General features: G+C 39.1%; 1 protein-coding gene across 2 annotated transcripts in view; it reads right to left on the minus strand.

The window, feature by feature from the left end:
* Nucleotides 1-22,646, minus strand: part of LOC102236672 (signal peptide, CUB and EGF-like domain-containing protein 1) — a 113,239-nt gene extending 90,593 nt beyond the window's left edge. For both annotated transcript variants that reach the window (XM_023350161.1, XM_023350160.1), the window contains exons 1-3: nucleotides 22,421-22,646; nucleotides 16,240-16,362; nucleotides 2,767-2,892 (exon numbers count right to left, since the gene is read on the minus strand). In XM_023350161.1, the coding sequence (XP_023205929.1) occupies nucleotides 2,767-2,892; nucleotides 16,240-16,362; nucleotides 22,421-22,508 (337 nt within the window). In that variant the 5' untranslated portion in view covers nucleotides 22,509-22,646. The remainder of the gene's footprint in view (nucleotides 1-2,766; nucleotides 2,893-16,239; nucleotides 16,363-22,420) is intronic.
* Between the last annotated feature and the right edge of the window lie 351 nt (nucleotides 22,647-22,997).

Here is a 22,997-nt window from a genome sequence, read left to right on the forward strand (position 1 = left end):
AGGAAACATATAGCAAAACACCAGGAAAACAAGCTAATGCTAGCTCCTCAGATAGCTAGCCTTCAGTCAGTTGCTTTATGCTTCCTGGTTTATTCAAGTTACAGCTTCTACTCCATAACATCCTCCCACACCCAGCAGGTTAAACGTTGCTCTTCATCAACACTCCAAAAAAACCAACCTGTCTGCCCTCCAATGTTCTCTTCTTCTGCACCTTCCAAACCAGCAACCAACCAAAGCTATACGGAGGAATTTATTTGCCACAATCCAAGAGCACACATTTTCAGTCTGAAAGCAGGATTTCATACAAAAAAAGTTTTGTTCTCAAAACTTTTTATACTTTTGCTTACATTTTTACTTTGGAGGCAGCACTTCTTACCTTTCTTCTCAAAACTTGTAATCTTACTCAAAACTTCTTGTGCTCACAAATGAAAACCAGTTTTATGTGAACACTGTTTAATGTGCAACAACAAGTACGCGTACACTGTCATAAAAAATTATCGTCACACAGACATGTCCGGCCGATGTCCGCTTCGAGTCCGCACGGACTGAAGTGCGCCTGAGTATGTTGGGCCCTTTAGTTCGGACTCTCTGCTTGCTTATGAAACATTCTCTGCTTGCTTTCAGAACCGACGCTTCGCACAGTCGCCTGGCAACCTCTCAGCCAATAGAATGAAAGTGTTGTACTGGATGCGTTTGTTTGCTTCTAGCGGGTGTGCCTGTGAGGCTACTATCGGTTGTAGCAACCTGTGCCACCCACTGGATGTAGGGAGAAACAATGTCAGCTTTCTGCTCTGTAGTACACTAAACATCATTTTGTTCACCCAACCAAAGACAACATCTATCGATCAATAGATAGATAGATAGATGTTTGATCAACTGTCACCAGAAGGCAATTAATCAGCAAATGAATTGCAATGAAATCTTAACCTAGCTGTTCTGTGAAGGCTCCAGATGTTTGCTGGAAACCAGGGGATACGGCAGACAGACTTTAAGAAAAAGTAAAAAAAAACATAAAACAGAAGATCAGTTCGAGACAGACAGGATAGATAGATAGATAGATAGATAGATAGATAGATAGATAGATAGATAGATAGATAGATAGATAGATAGATAGATAGATAGATAGATAGATAGATAGATAGATAGATAGATAGATAGATAGATAGATAGATAGATAGATAGATAGATAGATAGATAGATAGATAGATAGATAGATAGATAGATAGATAGATAGATAGATAGATAGATGTCGTTGTTTCTCCGTACATCCAGTGGGTGGCGCAGATTGCTACAATCAATAGTAGCTACACTTTGATGACACTTTGCTAAAACGAGTGAGTGCTGCCCAACCTTTGTTGCATAAATGCAAACAAGAAAAGAAGGAGGAAAAAAGAAAGAGAAAAACTGGGGACAATAAAAGCTTTCCAAAAAAGCTTTGGAAAATATTTTGCTTGTCATTTAATAGAGCAGCTGTATTAAGTGACAGCTGTTCAAATGTTGGATCAACAATAATTTACAGATTTTTTTCTACAAAAAATTAAACTACTTTACAACATTAAATCATTGTCTTAATCTTTTGAGTTTTTAATTTGATAAAAGACCCTTCAATGACAATTTTGGCCCTCATGGCAAAAAGTATGGACACAATTACTGTAAAGAAAACCCTCCAGTGAGGCAGAACAATATAATCAGACGTAACAACAAACTCGCCACAAAATGTCTGAAAAAGAAGAGAATCAAGATATTGCAATGTCCTAGTCAAAGCCGAGACCTAAAGTTGACTAATATGCTACACTGAAAAAAATAACTCTTTGGATGAACATAAAAAAATTATGGAAAGGATTTCCACCTGATTATTTTGCTTTATTTCAGCACCATGTAATTGTGTTACTCCTATTTAAAGCAAATGTGTTAGGTCAACTTAATTTATTAAGGTTATTCCGATGTAAAGCAATTGTGTTGGCTCAACTTGTTACTATGGTTATTCTATGGGTGATTCTAAATCAAACATGTTGGCTCAACTTAATATATTATGGTTATTCCAATTTAAAGCAAATGTGTTGGCACAATTTAATTTATTAAGGTTGATTCAACTCATTTACTATAGTTGGACCCAATGTAATTTAAAAGAGCCAGCCCAACTAATTTGCAAGGTTTTGGACCAAATAATTTACTTTACTTGATTAAGATTAATGCAAATTTAGAAATTTGCATTAGTTGAAACCATCTTCTTTTTTTTTTCAATTTTTTTCTCCAAAGAGTTTTTGCAGCGCTAGTGGCTCGTATTTTTTTGCGACAGTAGGCAGACAGGAAGGAGGGCGAGGAGAGGACATGCAGCAAAGGTCGCCGGGACCGGGAGTCGAACCAGCGACGTCCGCGTCGTCGTCTTCAGCACAATATCAGACTGACTATAATGAATCATGTTATCTCAACATGATTAAATTTCATAAACGTTAAGTTGTTGAATTTCTTGTTCATCCAACATTATTTTATCACGTTTTCATTTGAAACATGAAATTATTTAGTTAAAAGTACATGATATTCTTTTGTTAATGTAATAACCCCCTAAGTTCATTTTTTCAGTGTATAGTGAGAGCTCAGAGGAGCTTAGTATACATTAACGTCTGACATCGCAATGAGGCGGAATAGTTGCTGGTATGTCAGCATGGGAAGCGAAACAACATTTTCATGAAGAAGTTCATCCTGGCAGCGTTAAGCCATTAAGCCAAGCAAAAGGCCAGAAGTTCCAACAAAAGCCATTCATACCTAAACAGTTGTGTCCATCGTGGGCCAGCATGAATCCATCGTAGCAGGTGCACCTGTAGTTCCCAGGTATGTTGATGCATTCATGGACACAGCCCCCATTGTAGTCATTTGTACATTCATCCACGTCTGAAAGAGAAAGCAGTTCATGTTACCCAAACTATGTTCATGAACTTATGTTGTGACTTCATGTTCTGAATGTGTTCAGTTATTGTTTTTGTTTGTCTAAGCTTTTATTTCGATCGAGTTTCATGCATCTTTGGAATTTAAATCCGCTGTAATGTTTAGATTTGCCATCCATCCATTTTCTTACACCTTTGTCCCTCGTGGGGTCGGGAGGTTGTTTAGATTTGTTTTCTTTTAATTGTGTACATTTCCCACAAACTTTAATGTATTAACACAAAGTGGTGCATAACTGTGAAGTGGATGAAAAATAATATACGGTTTTTAAATGTCTGAACAAAAATCTAAAAAGTGTGATCTGAACTTTGACTAGGCCATTCTAACCATTCCCTTGTAGGTGTGGCTGTACATTTAGGGTGATTGATTTTTTTCACAGCTTTTTGTCCCCAAGGATTTTCCTGTATTTAGCTCTGTCCACGTTTCCATCGGCAACGACCAGCTGTCCTGTCCCTCCTGAAGAATAAAAAGATCCCACAGCTCAATGCTGCCATCACCATCTTCCACTGTGGGAACGATGTGTTCAGGAGATGTGCAGTGTTTGTTTCTGTCATTTTTGTTTCTTTTTTTAATTTAATTGAGCTGAATGCAGATGGAAGTGACACATTTCAGGGGTTTTTTGTTGAACATTCATCTTTTCCTTTTTGCTTCCCAATTATGCATTACTTGTTGTTGGTTAAACAAAATTCAGACAAAATACATTAGTATCTGTGGTTGAAACGTCACAAACTTCAATATTTTAAATATAAATTTTAGATATAATGTGAAATAAATTATAAACATTATGTCAACATGTGATGTCTATTAAAAACTATCAGCACTTTTTTTTTGCTCTATAAAAAGAAAAACGAAATCAAAAATTATAAAACATTGACCCACTGGTCATCTCAAACTTTAATGGTTTTGGAGGTTGTAAAAGATAGTACAACCCAACAACTATAGAGAAATTATTTTTACATTATGCACATTAAAGGAGAACAAGTCTGAGCATTTCTTTTTTATTCTAATCGCCAGAAGAGGAATGGAGTTAAAACAGACGCCTGCTAGCTGCTCCACTGCCTAATAGGTTTCAGTCAATTCTAAAAAGATTGCAGGCATCAGATTGTACATCAGTCACTCACAATTCTCTGGCTCCAACTCTCAGATGGACATAAGAGGACCAGAACCAGAGTGCAACTTTGGCCTCCATGGCTTTAAAGTGTAAGAAGGATCTGGGGAAGTGAAGTTTACTGTCAGTGACTTCACAGACACAACGTGTCTGGAAAATGACAGCTGAGCCTTGAAAACTGGTCATATGGAAGATAAAACCCATTCATGCCTGGAAATGTTAAAATAATACAACCATAATAATCACGCAAATGGACCTCAGAGCGTTCAAATGCAATCAGACAAACACATGTAAGTTAACAGTAACCAATATATAATACCCAAATGTAAGAATCTACAAGAATTAAACTAAGGCAGTGAAAAGAACTGCACATGTGCTTCTTATATGTAGGGAAGTCTAAAATTGCTAAAATAAAGCTATTTGCTCAACGGAGCAATGAAAACTAAATAAAAGCTGTCAAAGATAGCAGTAGAAGATGTATGAGTGACCTCTTGAACTGGTTACCGGTTGGATTAAATGGTAGATCACCAGCTATGTGTTTCCATGTTAGGAAATACTAGAACTATGATGGTTTGTTTTTGTTTTTTGGGACACTGTGCAGCTGAACGTGTTGAATCCATAACTTTTCTGGTAAAGTCTGCACTATTTCCCCAAAACGCTGCATATCCCGGTGCCTACAATGCAACCAACAAAGGCATTTACTAATACATACATGTCCTTCTTTGCCATCAGCAGTCATAATGTGCATTTCTGATATTCTGTGTCAAATTCATCCAGTTGTTCTCATCTGTTTCATCAGAGACAAAGGTATCTATTTTCATGTGTGACTGCATGCAAATTAGAAGTGAGATTTAGGATATTATGTAGGAGGACCACTCAGAAATCTGTTGGTAGTTCCATTGGCTGCACAACATGCGCTTTTTTTGGGGGGTGTTGGAGGGAACTTCCCACCTGTCCCCCAAATGTCTGTGCATGCCACTGATTATATTTAATATTTCAACATTTTCAGAAAACCTTACACCCACCCCACCCCACGCCCCAAGAAAACATCCTAATACATGTTGAACTTGTTTTTATTATGTTTTTCTATGTCTGGTTACTCCATGGATAGGGCTTTCTCATTTTTAGAAGAAAAATAGTTTGAAGCGTACGTAAGAGCTAAACAAAAAAGTTGCACCTGGTGGATTTTTACTGACCCCAGTGGGTGTGAGTAAAGAGAAGTCAGGTAGACAAAAGTTAGGCAGAGATGTGTTCAGACACAATCTGAGTCGGGTTGGATCCATTTCTGGGTGTCTGTGCTGAGTTATGTAAGTGTGCCAGTAAGCAGCCAGTAAGAAGAGTGGCTGGCTGATGACGGAGCTCCAGACGCCAGGCAGACAATGGCCTACTAAGTCTGAGTTCTCCCTCCCCCTATCTCACCTATACTGTGTCCCTCATCATCAATCTGAGATGATTTTTTTTCTCTGGTAAGCGGGTCAGGCGGGTGTCACCTGTGTCTGTTGGAGTTCACAGCAGAGTCTGCCACTGTATCTCCACTGACTCCAGACAGAATAAAGCTTGCTGGCCTTAGCAAAACTATTAACACCCCTTGAACATGCTCACTATTTGCCATTTTCAAAAACTTCAATGAGGCAAATATGTTTTCACAGCACCTGACACCAGGGCTTCAGTAAAAATATGTCAGATTACCATGGGTTTGTAACACCTGACGATAATTTAGGGAAAGCTGACACAAACTAACATTTTCCAGCAGTTTTTAACTGAATCAGACATCCTCATAATGCAGACAGTGTAGTCTGAACACTGGATGTACTCCAACAGTTCAATGTAGTCTGCAAGTTACGGAATTAAACACATTCGAATGATGCAAACATTTTGTGAACAGTGCGATGCTGTGAGAGCTCCGGTGGAGACAGCAAAACCAATCCATCGTCCTCCTACCACTTCCTGTCGTCTTCTTCATCGTTTTCGCCGGTAGTACTATCCAGCTGTTGATCATGTGACTCAAATGATGCTAACAAAAACGTGTTTCCATTCCAGTTTCATAAGATAAATCTATGACGATGAGCACCTAACCCTAGCGCAAAAACCTTTTGTCAAAAACCATGAGTTTTCCAAGTTTCCATGGAAGGAGAGGTGACCTAAGGACAAATTACAGAGACCATTCAACCTAACAGTCATGTTTTTGGACTGTGGGAGGAAGCTGGAGTACCTGGAGAGGACCCACTGATGCTCTGGGAGAAACATGCAAACAGAAAAGATTCCCGGCTGGGATTCAAACCGAGGACCTTCCTGCTCCAAGGCAGCAGTGCTGCCAAAACCTTGCAGCCCTAATGTGGTTATATTTATATATTTTTTAACAATTCCCTATTACCTGTTCTATTTTTTTTCATCTGTTTATTTTGTAGCCCGACACAATATAATTTTGTAATGCATCTTTGACTTAATGTCTGAATAATGTCATAGAATGTGAATTTTAATCAACAAAACATGAAGAACTGTAGCTAACATCCACCAGTGGAATAATCACCACAGACGATGTTTACACAAACATTCCTGGCGGCTACGAAGTCTTCCCACATCTTCATTTGGGTCTGTCAAAACATATTCTGCTGTTTCTCCAGCTACACTGACTCCACTTGACAAAAGGTTGAACATTATCAGCAAGAGCTTTGGAAGATGAGGCTGCAGCATCTATGGAGGGCCGTCCCTGACAACAACATGTGTCATGATCTGCAATTGATGTTTTATTCCTGTTTTCCTTCCATTAGAGCAGACGATAGATCTGATTTCACTGTCCAGGAGACACACAACCTTCATTTAGGCATGAGTCAGTGTTACATGTTTACACAGTGCTTTAGATGGCGCAGAACTGCCTAGATTAAATATCTCACATCAACAAATAAAAATTCGCCATGACCACAAAAATACAGTAAATCATGCAAACAAATGAAAGCCCAAACCGACCAGCAAAGGCAGCATTTATCCTTTTTTCTATGAGAAGATTGCACTTGGTTTCTCTCAGAATTGTGGGCACACTGTGTGGAGAAGTTGGTGTCCCACATGGACCCAGGCAGTTTTACTCTACAAAAATATATTTTCAAGATCCTAATAGTGTCCTTGACCATTTGTCCTCAAAGTAGACACATTAACAAAGTAGGAACGTGCGCTTGAATGATCGTCAACTATTTGGATTCTTTGCATGGGTGTGTGTTTGAGAAGTGTGCATGGAAAGCTAGAGATCATTTTACTTATATAGCACATCTTCAGCAATGAGGGAGTTCAAAGTGCTGCTTTGAACTCCCTTGAGGGTAGCTTTGTATGAACTTGTCACCTGGAGGTTTCGATGTTGGTAAAATTGTGAGAAGGGTAAAAAGCTTGCAACGCTACGCCTGCAAGAGCAGCAAAACCCAATTAGACATGGCTCCCGGCTTCACCTCAGACATACAGACACCAGGCACCCCCTCAGAGCAGGGATGTGGCCGGCATAGAGGTAGGTCTCAGTAAAGCACACAGGCAGCAGCCAAGACAGACCCCCACCCACAAGAAAGATTCCTAGCTATCCCAGAGTGACCACCTTCCAGTCCACTGGCAGACCAAGGGAGGAAAGGCACAGAGCTGTTGGTGAGCGAGCACCAAGAAGGCCAAGAGAAAAGGTTTCCCACCACAGAGTGGATTCACACCTCAGGCCTTCCTCTGATGCAGATTATATCGACAGGTTGGTCCAAATGGTTTTCCACTTCGACCCGCTTCCAGCTGGCACTCAATGAGAGTGATTGTAATCAGGACTGACTATAATAATAATAATAATAATAATAATAATAATAATAATAATAATAATAATAATAATAATAATAATAATGGAGGTAGTTGGGTTGCGGTCTGAGAGAAATTCAAATGTTTGACTTTTTGCAGGTCCATCGTCCCACACTCCAAGACTCTACCTGCTGTTGCCACCTTACAACACTTACTGTTGTTTGGTGTCGAAAAATTGCAGTAATAGTTTCAATTATTAGAAAAAGATTCGTTTTTATTTGAAAGCTAAAAGTTGATAGAATAGTTGCAGATATTAGTTGCCATATTTAAATATTTGTGCATAGAAACGACACGTTTTCACTGAAAGTGTTGTTCGACAGTCAAATTATAGGTGATGCTGTGCTTTGACAACGGGACACTTTCTCCACATCACCAGATATGAAGTTTCTTTTGTTATCATGAAAGAACAACGTCAGCCGTTGAGCATGAATCCTCATTTCTAACCAGAGTTCCACTCTCAAGCTGCCAAGCTGATCATAACAGAAACAGATTAAAGTGTAAAACTGACAGAATATCTTCCTGAAGATGAAGACCAGAGTTCTAATTGTCAAAAAAACATAATAAAATGTATTGCAGACTGTAAAACAGTGACGGGCACACAGAGTACTGTACTTAGATATTATTCGCTCAAGATGGAGTGTGCAGATATTGCAGCTCATCTAGTGAAGATGTGATGGTAACTACTAGGTCCCGGTTCATTCTTCTTTCTTTTAAAACAGCCCTGTGACTTGGCGTTTAATGCCTACAGCATCTAGAGACCAACCTGACTGAGAGCTGACCATCTACTCAGTTATCATCCCACATCACAGTCTACTTCCCCCCGTCACACTCCCCTCTGGTGGCTGGTGCCTCGATGTCTGGGGCTAGGTGATTGGGTAAGTGCCTCCATGGCCGCATCTGGGCGGTAGGAGTTTGCATTGCAATCAGTGGATTGCTGGTTTGATTCCCAGTCCGCCTGCCCTCGTCATTTATGTCCTTGGTCAAGACACTTCACTGACCTTGTCTGCTGGTGTTGGTCAGAAGGGTCAGTGGCACAAAGTTGCAGCCTCACTTCTCACTTCTGTCAGCATGTAGCTACAATCAAGTAGCTTGTCATCATCATCGTGTGAATGAGCCCTTTGAGATATAAAGGGCTTTATAAATAAAATTAATTATCTCCTCCAGTGTAGAGGGTTGCCGGGGGAGTCTGGGGCTCCTGTATTGCGGCTGCTGGAGAGAGGGGGCCACATGGGGGATGGTCTGAGGTTGTCCTTGCGGGGCGCTCTCAGGAGTCCGTGCTTGAGTCCCACTTGGTGTTTGCAGCTCCAATCTTCATGGTGTTGTCCTCAGGTCGGTCTATTGGATGTATGGGTACCCACACCCACTATTGAACACTCCTATGGAGAAACCTTGTAGACACAAGCACACACACACACACCCACCCAGGTTCAAGTGTTTGTCAGATACACTCTCAGTTGGGCTACGGTTGCCACTAGATAGATATTGTATTACAGTGTACCATGTACTATCCAATGATGGTATGTATTATTATAATATACAGTATGCATGTGTTTTGTTGTTGTGGTTTTTCTTTCTGCAGGTTTAGAGATAGTTTTTATTTTCAAATAATTTTTACAAAAAAAGCCATATCAGAGAGCACATTTTCTTATTTATTGGGATTTATAGGGATGTAAATCAAAGGTGCATTAATACTGGGGTTGTAACCGGAGTGATGGAGACCAGAATGCTTGCTAGCACCAGAGTCTGTTCAACTCCAGCCTGAGCCAAAACGGGGGAATACTACATGGCACCGCTCAACAAGGCCCATCATCCCACACTCCATGACCCGGCAAGATGGCCGACAGTAGCCCAGTATATTTACTTTACTGTACTTAAGTACAATGTTTGCATTTTTCTGGAGTACTTACTGGGAGTGGGGGGATGTTTTCAATAACAAAAAAACAAAATTAGCTGACTTTTTTTTTATTGCATTTTAATGTTCAATTGTTTGAAGGTGGTGTAGACTTTTTTTGTGGCAGAGTGCTTCTACATGATCTGACCTGTAAAAGCACTCGGAAAATAAAACAGTAATTATATCAGAAAATATCAGTTATACTTGAGTATTTTTAAATGCATGTAGGTCTGAATATAGAAGTATTTTGAAAAGTGAGTACTTTTGTACTTTAACTTGAGGAAATGTTTGATTTGACTATGAATATCAGTATTTTACACCTATTGGTTTTATGATGTTTGAAAATTGCAGTAAGAACATCAATTACCAGAAAAAGATTCTTCTTTGTTTGAGAGCTAAATATAGAGAGAATAGTTGCAAGTATTGGTTGCACTGTTTAAATACTTGTGCTTTATCGAAGCATGGAAACGACACGTTTTCACTGAAAGTGTTGTTCGACAGTCAAATTATAGGTGATGCTGTGCTTTGACAACGGGACACTTTCTCCACATCACCAGATATGAAGTTTCTTTTGTTATCATGAAAGAACAACGTCAGCCGTTGAGCATGAATCCTCATTTCTAACCAGAGTTCCACTCTCAAGCTGCCAAGCTGATCATAACAGAAACAGATTAAAGTGTAAAACTGACAGAATATCTTCCTGAAGATGAAGACCAGAGTTCTAATTGTCAAAAAAACATAATAAAATGTATTGCAGACTGTAAAACAGTGACGGGCACACAGAGTACTGTACTTAGATATTATTCGCTCAAGATGGAGTGTGCAGATATTGCAGCTCATCTAGTGAAGATGTGATGGTAACTACTAGGTCCCGGTTCATTCTTCTTTCTTTTAAAACAGCCCTGTGACTTGGCGTTTAATGCCTACAGCATCTAGAGACCAACCTGACTGAGAGCTGACCATCTACTCAGTTATCATCCCACATGGCAGTCAGTTGAGCTGCCCTAAATTAAAGTGTGATCAACCCTAAAACAGACTTTCTGTTCAGGTCAGGTCCATATCAGTCTGGTTTTAAGAATTTTCACTCTAAATTAAGAAACAACTGTGTTTATTGGACCATAGAAAATTATCCTCTTTGTATAAAAAAATGATGTATCTGAATTTGTAGCATAGTCAGCCTTAAAGTTGGCATCAGATTCGTTGTTTCCAGTCAATATAAAATAAATGTGTATTTCACTGTTTTTTAATGAAATCTAAACTACATTTGGTGCCTAATAGTTCAAAATTGAATTGAAATACTAGCTGTGGAGGAGAAATAACAGCCATCCTTCCAAATTTTTCAGATTTGAGTCTGCAATTGCTGCCAAAATTGCGTCAACAAACCATTAAGCAAAGCCTTTGAATACTTATCTAAATATGACTTTTTTTTAGTTTCTCCTTTTGATACATTTGCAAAACATTCTTTTCCACAATGTCATAATGGGGCGTTTGTGTGTAGAAATATGAGGAAAGAAATGATTTTAGTTTACGAGCTTATTTAGAATAAGGCTGTAGCATAACAAAATGTGGAAAAAGTGAAAGAGTGTGAATGCATTCTGGATGCACTGCAACTTTTTGTTCTTGCCACTTAAATTACAAACCATAAAAAGTAATCTGCCAGATCCTTGATCTGCCCAAAATAAACTGACACACTCTAAGTAAAGCAACTGAAATCAAAACTGACCTTTTTCACCTGTCAAAAAAATACAGCTTACATCACGCATCATCATCTCACAGCAAAACACAAGGGTGGCAGCATCATGCTGTGGAGATGCTGTTCTTGAACTTTCCTTTCATTTAAGAATTATGTGCTTATTTCTGTGAGAGTGTGATATATAGGAATATTCAATATATTATTATATGCGTTCCAAAGATTAAAAGTATCTTTTAGAAGGAATTATGCTACATTTTTATTAAGCACATATTTTCTGTATCAAAAATGTTTTTATTGGTCTGATATAATATAATCTTAAATTTTGTCATTAGCTGCAAGTGTAAAATCACAATTAACCGAACTACAGGCATTGCAACCCAAGGTGTTCAACACTTTTCCCCTGTCATTTCAAATTTATTTCTGAACATTTCTTTCTATGTATGAATTACTTGGGTTGCTGTCAACAGCTGGTGAAAATTTGATGTCAATAGCACATTTAGAAATATGTTTACAATGAAAAATGATGCGTTCAACATTTCTTTTACCTGCTGTATTGTTTTACCTACTGAAATGAGCTACTGATATAAATGATCATTTTAATAACATTTGAATGGGTCTAACGTCTCGATAACATACAATGTGTGACATTTAATATGACGATGTAAAAATTTTATGGGGTGTTTTGTTTTGTAAATGAGTGAAAGGACTAAAAGTGTTTGACAGTCGTTACATTTCTGATTGTGAACACAAGCAGTAGAAATCAGATCATTGTGCACATCACATGCACCACTGTACAATACATTATCACACAATCAGACTCTCATGTTTTTGCAGTTCTGCTAATATTTCACATAAAAAGAGAGATCTCATTTCTGTGAAGTGAAAAATAAAGATGGGAGAGGCGTTCTAGGTTTGATCCAGTTTCTTGCGCATATTTTCCTAGAGCCCTGAGTGGCTGTTTGCTGATATGGGCCGACGCTGATAACACAGAACCAGAGACGACCTGAGGGATGCAGAGTGGGAGTGCAGCGGCTCGGCTGCTTTCAGGTGCTTCCAGGAATAGCAGAGCCGATAATGGCACCGGCTAGTGAAATGGCCAATAATGCCTGTTGATGGAAAACACAGTCAGCCAATTACAGCCTTCATATCTAATCAACGGGGATGAGGGGGTGTCCTCTCGTCCACCATCTGTCTCAATTTGGAGTCTCTGTCAGGAGCTGTTGCTTCATTACGGGGATGGGGGAGTGGTGGGTTCTGATTGATCTCAGTGTGTCGTAAAGAGACCAATGGGATCAGGTATGTGGTGAAGCCTGGCCCCCACACACACTGATGATCCAGGCAGTGGATGTGGACCCGGGATTTAATTAGACACTCAAATTCATGCTCTTCCCCTCAGACACATAAATGCAAACACACATATGGAGGTCCGACGTGAGCAGTGGCTGCACTTCCACTGACCATATAAATTACATAAATTGACATTGTGAAAATAAATTCACTTAATAGAAACACGCCAATTTAGAAAAAAAACACTCATTTTTTAATAAAACATTTTGGGGTTAGGATAAGGTGGGTTTTATTGGAAGTATAAAAATCGGTTTACGTCACAAAACTGCAATGGAAACCCTTTTTTCACATCACACAGGTCACACGATCAACATTTTACTACTGGCGAAAACCACAAAGAAAACGGCAACAGGAAATAGTTGGAGGATGATGGCGCAGCATGTGTTTTAAATAACTTATTGCTTGAAGGAACTAATTCACGTGTAATTTTAATCACATTTCTTACTTAATGGAAACATCGCAATTGCAAAATTTTGTTTTTGGGTCACTCCAGGACATCAACCTTTGTTGTCTTCAAGCCATTTCTGTGTAGCTTTATTTGAGCTAAAGCTACGAGGCCTTTCATATGGGATTGATGAAAAGCCTTGTATTTCTACTGAGGAACATTCCACCCCACATCATCACACTGCCTCCACCAAAGCGTGCTTGGCATTAGCAGAGAGGATTTGGAAAGTTTTTCATGCTCCACTGCGCTGTTCAAACCACTAGTGCATTTTGCTACTTGGCACCATTTTCACCAAAACAAACAGACTTTCCAAGACTCTAAGATTTATTGCCAAGAAAACAGTCAAAACAAGAAACTAATTGACCAAACACACATTCCTTCATTTGTGTTACTAGGTTCAGTTCAGTTTAAGATTTCACTTACAAAACAAATACATGGGAACATACTGCAGTCCTCACTAACTGTTAATTCAAGGGAAACATTTTCTTTTTAACTGAACATTTAACTTAACATAAATCAGATGCACTCAGTCTTGACATTGTAATATCTGACTCCTCGATCACACAAACATTCTGCAAATCTATGAAGACTGTGAGGACCCATTCTGCTGACCTCACAGATCATCGTTTCCAAAACATTCATTTTCCTCAGATGAAGTCATTCATTTGATTATTCAGATGTCTGATTATGTTGAAAAATAAAAAATCTCTCTCCAGTTTTCAAGCAGTCAGTATTACTCTGGGTATGGAGGTCATTTGGTGAAGTGCCTTGTTGTTTTCCTACCTTTTGGGACGGTGGCCCAGAAGTTCAAATTTAGTTAGAAAATACCCAGATACATTTTCCTTGAAGGTTTAGGGAGATTTTAGCCAAACCTGAATGTTTCCTTTGAAAGAAGCTCCACTGCTTGGTGGAAAAATTTTGCCACATTCAGGACACAACCAGTGTAGGAAATTTCTGTTGTTTCAGTGTTGCTGTATCCATTATTGATGTCAATAAAGCCTCTATGGCCAGTTAGTCTCATGTTTTCATCAGATATGGAGAAATGATTCACAGGACTCTTGTGTTGTCCCAAATTAATATGATTTGAACTTTTTTGTCCTTTTGAACAATATATTAATACCTAAGCCTTTGTAATATCTCTGTCTGTACACTATTTGTCTGAAAGATGAAATTGGGTAAAGGTGCATTCACACCATCTAGTTCACTTTAATCGAACTTCAGTCCAGTTTATCTGAGAAGGTGTGAATCAAACTCTGGTCCGCTTACAGACCTCCATTTGGGTTCAGTTGAAGTGAACTCTGGTGCAGTTTGAATGAATATGTGAATGTCAAGGGGACTGGAGACCGCTCCAAAAGTAGGAAGCGGACTACAGAGTGGGGCATTCTGGGTAAATACAACTAAAGCAAATGCTCAAGTCTTGTGCCAGCAGGAGAAATGGTTCATAGTCTTTTACCAAAGACAAAAGAGAAATCCTACAACTGATATAATATGACGGCACTTTGTTTTAGTTTACATTTTATAAAGAAGGAAGTTGCGTTCAGTGTCTTCTTCAGAGGTTTTCATGTTGTTTCCTTCAGGGACTATTGCAGCGCCCCCATAGGTGAGGGGGTGAACAGGTGCACTAAGGTTTTGCAAGGTGAAAGAAAACCTCAGCAGCTGAACATTTTTGTTTAACAGTCTTGTATTTCTTATGCTGTCGAGAAACCCATTAGAGACAGGCTTTACACAGGACGACCCAAACTCCAGATGTATCCCTGTTCCAACACACCTGAATTAAATGACTTCTTACCAGGAAACTGCAGTACTTGATAAGATGCTGAGAAGGCAAGTCAGCTGTTTTTATCATGTTCTTGAAACAGACATGCATCTAAAAGCTGGATGACATAGACTACCAGCTAACAGTGAGCTAATGTGCCTAAATCCACTTGAAAGTGTGAGGCAATACTTGTCATTCACAGACACTCTCTGTCCAGTCTGACCAAGCTTCAGACATTTTCCAAGGAAGAATGAACAAATAATGTAGCTTCTGCATTTACGAAGCAGGTAGGGAAATACCCCAAGATACACACACATACATACACACACACACAATAGAAAACTGCAGCTCAGAGAAACAACCCTCATTAACTGAAACTTACAGGAAGTAAAATGCAGGCGAATATTCTAAACCAGAGCTGTGACATGCATCAGCCTCTCTGTCCTATTGTAGTTCTTCTTCTACTGTTTATAGTTATTGGTCAACTAGGCTCTGTGACTGAATAACCAGTTTAAAAGCTCATTACGGCTGGATAGTTAATCAATAACAAGCAATATCACCAAACAGTACATGTTATGTTATGCAATTTTCAGTATGTAGAATATTCACTGAACTCTGATCCAGAACCGCACAGCATTCTGGGAGATGTAGGCAGAGGAAAGACTTGTGCTGCTCAACCTCTCACACCCCGCTAAGGAAGGTGGGCGGCATCAGCTAATCCACTCACTCTTTGGTTACCTAGCAACAAGCTGTTGACTAACATGTGGGCAGCAGCTCCATGTTTCGCCTCATAACTGCTTAGAAATAAAAAAGAGAAAGTTGTGGCTAAAACAGGAAAGGGCATGCCACTAGTTTGGCAGTACTTCCACTATTTAAAATAAAAAAAACGAATCAATAATTATCAATATTAATAATTATCGAGACAGTCTGATATAAAATGCCTATATCGTGATACGTTTTTCAGCCGTATCGTCAAGCCCTAATGCAACGGCGACACAGATGGTCAAAGGGGAACAGAGGCTCCATCCTTCACTGGTCTGATGAAAGAAGCTTTTGTCTCAACTTCCCAGCCAGCAGTTCTAGTAACAATCTGTTTGACCCGGACAATGCTAATGTAGTTTTTAGGCTGAAGTTACCTCTAAATTTAAAAGAACCAGCGTGTTACAAAAACGTTTGAGCAGAAATGACATTGGCCTGTTCGTCAGCGAGCCCCAGGAAGCGTTAGGTGACATGAACTTACCCTCACACTGCTTCCCGTCTCCAGTGTAGCCCGGCTTGCAGATGCAGTTGTAAGAGTTGGGCGTGTTCTGGCAGAGGGCGTCGATGTGGCAGTCGTCTGAACCTTCTGCACACTCGTCTGCATCTGCAGAAGCAGCAAACATCAATACCTCATTAGAGCCGAGTCACTTAGAATTCAATGAGCTCACAGCGTTTCATTATGACTAATGCCACGCCGCTCCGACGGGCCGGATCGGCATCTGCGCCAAAATGAGAAGCTCTATAGGGCAGCGGTGTGGTTGGAGGGGCAACTGGTAAAATATTTCTTGCAGAAACTTGCAGAAGTTTTTACCTGACGGCTTACAGGACAGCACCCAGCTGGTACTGCAGATGTGGCTCACCTTAATTATGGATTAAAGTGGGAAAAAAAAGTTCAGGTTTGTATACCATTGTTTCCATTAAGCCCACATTTCTGTTTTTCAAAATAGTTTTTTTTTAATTGATTTATCTAATGTAATATTATTCAGCATTATTTAGTTATTCATAGTTAACATTATTGTTACTTAGTATCATTTAAATGTTTGTATGAGCTGTAACTGGAAAAATCTCCATAATTAACAGAAATAAAGGATTCCATCTGGATGTTATTAATCTATGTAATGTGGCCCAGTAATTGATAAAGTTCCCAAATTAAATTGTTTTTTTTAATATTCTAATTTATTGAATGGGTCTGTATATTAGTTTGTTTGCTTCTCAGGACTCCAACAGTCTTTAGGTTCCTCTGCCGCTAAATTCTCAAGTAAAGAAAAGAAAAAATATATACATTTTGACCCTCTAACTCCATTGATGCATTGAATTAGCGATGGTGAGTTTCCTTCTATTCTTTAAAAAAACACTGAAACTGTTTTTCATTCCAGTTTATTCATCATGGAACCTGAACCTTTTGGAATTTCATACAATATTGATGAAGCTTAATAAATGAATTAGGAGGCAAGTCAAAATGAAAATGATTTTATTCAGCAATATTTGCTTTGTGAAAGTCATGGATAATTTTGAAGATGTTTTTTTAAAAATACTTCCAAACTGTTTTTAGGAGTTTAACTGAAGGCGTCCAGTCAGCCATTATTCTCATTGCGTGTCCACACAGCTCTGAACCATTCCTCAGTGATTCCCAGCACACGTCGTCTGATCATGGCTCTAAGTATCTTGACATGAAGGTCATGAAAAGCCTACGCTCTGCCTGAAGCTGCGTGGAGTGCTGCCAGCCCGGTGAGGGCGCCACGAGTTTCCACCTTGGCAAAAGATCAGTGTGGCAATCTTCTTTCAAATTCTCTGCTGACCTGTACATGTTTATGTTTTTTGGTACAGTTGGAGTCAGATCTGCTGCCAACATCATAATGATCTCCCCACTGAATTTTTTGTCATGTCAGAGAACTCTTGTGTTTTGTGATTTTTCATAAATGGCAAAGTGCATTAACAACAGAAGATCTCTAAGACCCAACAGAGACCAGCAAGAGTCATGATTTTTATTAACATGACATGGTCAGAACTAAACTGTCTAGGCCAAAACATACCTACATTTAAGCAGTAAGTCAGTTATAAATAAGGATATGGTTAAATTCCACATGCAAAATACATTAAGCGCTTCTCGACTGATTATTATTTCAAAACTTTCAGATTCTCTTTAAAAACAAACTGTAACAATTCACTGAATGATTCAAGAACCTCATTTTCCTCAAGGAAAATGATCTGGATTGAGATTTCAATAAATGATGTTACTATTTAACAAACTGCGTTCCGGTTAGATGATTATTTGTGTTACGCAACGCTCTCACTTCCACCAATGAGCTGGTGATGAATACTGAGTGCTAATAGTGTTAGACAGAACGGAGCGCCGCAAAGAAAGAGACACAAAGTGTCTGACCTGTGAGATCACTTTAAATTTGAAAACTGTTTTAAATTAAATAGAAAAGACAACGCAGCTCAGGGATGTGCTGCAAAACGGAATTGGAGTTTCACAATAAAATGTCCTCAAAACACTTCAGCAGGAAACATCCACTACAGGCATCCAACCTGTTCATGACTGACAACAGGTAACGTTTGTTTTTTGGGGTTTTTTCCACCATCTTTTTTTTTCCTTTGCCATAAGACTCCAACTTTTTTCTGAGATCTTAGTGCAGAATCTGGCTAACATTACACGGAGGCTACTGATGATAAAAAAGAGAAATGATGTGAAAAGAAAAATAGGTTATAAATATCTGTTTCATGAAAAACCTTATTTATGCTTCAAACTTGGAACTGAAAATGAAGTGTGATATAAAAAGCTCCATATAAGTTTGAGCCTTTTAATTTTTTAAAATGCTATTGTGAAATGTTTTATTTCTTATCTGTTTTTGCAAAAAAAAAAAAACTTTTTCACAGTTCAAACGTGGGATGAAAAGTGATCTGAATAGTATTGAATTGTAAGTAGAGCTGCAGCTAACGATTAGTTTTGTAATCAGTTATTCAGATAATACATTTGGCATATTCTGCAGATATTTTATTTAATCACTTAAGCTTTTTTTATATGCAATATCAGAAACACATAAAAAGATACAAATAAACCAACAACTTTTTGTCTAAAATGCAATAATTTTGCATTCCTCTGAATTTGAACCCAGTGAAGCTAAAACTGTAACACTTGAGGAGTTTTGTGTAAAACATTTTTACAGACAAATGTGTTTTTATCATAAATGCAAAATGTATATATTGTTTTGTAGTTTTGGCCTGCATATGTTGTTTTTTCATCAAATGGCCTTTTTAAAAAAATCTGTATAGTACAGTTAATGATCAATCAATTAAATTAGTTGAGAACTATTTCAATAATTGATTCATCAAGATTAATCAAATGAATCATTTCAGCCAGAATTTTTTGCAATAATTTTTTCTTATTAAATAAACAAACTGAATTGATTTTACTAGCACTTTCTCTTTCACTAGATTAAGTAGGTACTGCAGAACTGATTAACTGTTAGAATGAATGATAGATTACTCTCTTATTAAAATAATCATTTAGAACAGCCTTCAAACAAAGTGATTGTCAGATTCAACACTAACTAGAAAAACTCAAACTAACGTCACTAAGTGGTAAAATAGAAATTCCATTTTCCTCAGGTTATGAAATAAAAGCAGCAGAAGAGCCTGCTGAGCATTTGACGGCTTCTTGAAAAAAAATTAGATTACAGCACTTTAAAAAAAATTATCTTTTAACACCAAATCAGCTGGGTCTTCCAGCCTCAATGTGAACTGATTTGCAACTTTGACTGATTCTTATTCTTCCTTCTCATGAGTGTTCACTAGAGCCCAGACTATTCTGCATGAGGAAAGCTCACAAGCCAAGATCTGGCAGCTGAGGACCCGGCAAACAGGCGGCTTTAGGGCTCCTCCATTGATCAGGTTATTGATAGAGGAGCTGGTCTCATCTGGTCTTAAATCTAGCGATGGAAGGACGCTTCATTACAAACGCAAATCACATATAGACGTTTTGCTTCGTGCTATCCAGTGAGTCAGTCTGCAAACATTTCCCCCAAACGTCTGACCCTTACAAGTATGTAATAATAATAGAAAAATAATAAGTGAGTGAGAAAAGGAAAGTGTGAAATGGAAGAACCAAGCAGCAACAAGTCTCCTGTGTGTTTAGGGGTTGTGGACATCCATGCCCCCTCCGCCCCCCCTCAGCCTGCTGTGGTGGCAGATTGTCTCCATAATGACTCTCCACCCAGAACAATGTGCTGCTCCTGCTGCAGGGTCGATATTGGGCCCCTGCTGCCTGCTTCTCCTGGGACTTATGACAGCAGCAGTTCCAACCCACTGCTTCCTAGCACTTCCAAAACCAACATTTACACACACATATACACACACACGCACATTTGTATATCAATTATTATTGACACTGGCTTGACTCCGGTTCACTTTCTGTAACCCGGTTTCTGCAACCAGTTTGTGACTAACCCTAAACATGTACATAAATAACACTTACCTTAAAAGCTGTTTAAGTCACACTTTAGCCATATCCCGCTAAAAAACTAACTGAATCTATCCTGCTTGCTTCACCAGAGGGTCTGGACTCTCGGTTTTTGAGCAACGATGGCTTCCTGGAGGCGCTAGCTCTGTAGAAGCTTTAATTTTAGCCAATCTCTAACATTTGGCCGTGACGTATGTAACACACCAGTTTGACTCTACACAGTTTACCACAGGTTGCCTCCGCTGTAAACAACCTGAACTCCACTAAGAAGAGACAAGGAGCAGCCCAAACCAGGCGACTGTTGATGTTAATTTAATATTTTTAACTGTGACCAACTCAGACTGAATGACTTTGTTCACTTCCTCCACTGCCATCACTAAAACTACAGACAGACTCCATTTCTAAAGCAGAGCAGAAAATCGACATCATCGTTTGTAATGTCTCCTTCTGCTGCGACAGACTGGCGACCTGTCCAGGGTGACCCCGCCTCTATCCCGGAATGTTAGCTGGAGATAGGCACCATCACCCCTCCTGACTCCACTAGGGACAAGGGTGTTCGTAAGTGGATGGATGGATGGATGTCTCCTTCTGTTCGCTGATTGGCCCGCTGGAAAAATCGACTGGACTGGAGAAATCAAGCTCAATAGGAGAAATCCCAGACAACCTACTGAATGGATATGAGAATCCATTCAGAAGTGTGTAGGAAGGCACTGGGATGTAAACCCAGAACCTTCTTGCTGTTAGTTAACAGAGAAATATGTTCATGTTTTTATTGGTTTGAACTCATGAGGTTCCCACTTTAATCATTTCTGCTGATTGTGTCTGGAATCACATTTTATTCCAACTGTAACTGTAAACACATCAACAATAAAGAGAAATATGACTCTTTCCTTCCCAGCTCTACCTGATCTATAGTGAAAAGCTTCACATCTAGACTTCACTGCCCCTCAGCAAAACGAGAAACAAATCTGCTGCCACACTTAATTTACAATTTATTAAAATAAATTGACGTAAAGTGGCAAGTACAAAACATGCTATGAAATTGGCCCTTTTTTTTGTTGCTTTTATTATAAACCATGCCTCCCCCTTTTTCTATGACCAAGTTAATTACAACAACATATTTCATGTCACCATGGATTTTAATGGTGTTGAGATGAGACCCACATCTTATATGACAGAAAACTAACTCTGCCCAGGATGAAACATGGTGATGGGAGCATAATGCTCTGGGGAAGCTGGCCAGCGCTTACAGGCTGAAAAAAGTTGTGTATATATATATATATATATATATATATATATATATATATATATATATATATATATATATATATATAAAATTTTATTATTTTATTTATTTACTTATTTATTTTACTTTTACATGTTAAACAATAAACTAAAGATGACATATTTTCAGCCTGCAAAAAGGATCCCACACTTATTAAAATACATTTCGATACTATACTTAATTTGTCATTCTTAAGTCATTCTGAGGGCCTCAAATGGCCCCCAGCTACTTGAGGCTTCTCATTTAGATCAAAGCATATTGCAATTAGGTTAGGCAAATAACAAACAACCAAAAAAAAAAAATTAGGGTCATATCTGCTGGGTGCTTATTAAATCCAATCCTGCCCAGGGCCCCAGAGAGGCTTGGCCCGGCTCTGGAAGCGGTAATATAGAAAAACAGGAACGAAAGCAGAGCAGCGCTTAACCCAGAGATCAAGCTGCGGTTTCCGATTGGAGCTGATCCTGCAGGGGCGCAGCAAACGACTTCAGAAAAGTCGGAGAATCAGAGCTGAAATTTGATCAAAACGTGAGCATTTAGTCGCCCTTTTTGTGTCACATGGCCAAATTATTTCCAAAATATGTTCCAGTTCTACTGCTGGCGAACGTTTCTGCATCCATCCTGTACCTTACAGCCAAAACAGAATGTCAACATGATATTCCAGCACGTAAAAACGGAAAGTTTCTCCAGATCTATCAGGACTTTGGGATTTTTTATTTTATTTTATTTTATTTTTTAGAAGTTTATCCTATTGGAATATGTCTCGCAGTTTGACACTCAAATTCCCATCGTTTCCTCCTTTAAAGGAAAGGGGGGAAAAGAAACCGGTAAAAGGGAAGAAGCCGCCGAAAAGCAGAAAGTCTTAGGGGGGGATCCGAGACGGAGTGATACGGGAGAGGAGAAAGGGGAGCTTCTTACCTGCGAGTCCGACATTCCCCATCACCCTGCAAGTATTTATGAGGAGGATAAACAAACAAACGTCCCGGGAAAAACAAGCGCTCCGCATGCTGACAGGCGATGTGAGGATCCAGCGGGGCTTTTGACGGGTTTCAGACCTGGACTGGCCGCTGGTGTGGGTGCGACTGTGGAAGTTTGCACGTGCATGCGTGTGTGTGGATGTGGTGTGAATGCGTGTGCAAGAGCGCGCGCGAATGTGTGTGTGTGTGTGTGTGTCTGTGATAGAGGAGGAGGACCGTTTTTGTTTTTTTTTTTCCTTTTTTTTTTTTTTAATGTGGACTGGCAGCATATGGGGGTGGGAGCGAGGTGGGGATGGGGAGGGAGAGAGAGAGAGAGAGAGAGAGAGAGAGAGAGAGAACGAAGCTCTTTGATTGGCTTGTTCGTGCCGGTAGGAGAGAGAGGATGGCTGAGCAGCGAAAAGGTGGGGGATGTAAAAAAAAAAAAAAAATGGATAGAGTAAAGTCAAATCTTAAGCATGTATAAGTAAAATTATTAATTATTATTCTGAATTATTTTGATTATTATTACTTGTAGAATC

Source organism: Xiphophorus maculatus, chromosome 17, assembly GCF_002775205.1.
Source record: "Xiphophorus maculatus strain JP 163 A chromosome 17, X_maculatus-5.0-male, whole genome shotgun sequence".
NCBI classification, from domain to species: Eukaryota; Metazoa; Chordata; class Actinopteri; order Cyprinodontiformes; family Poeciliidae; genus Xiphophorus; species Xiphophorus maculatus.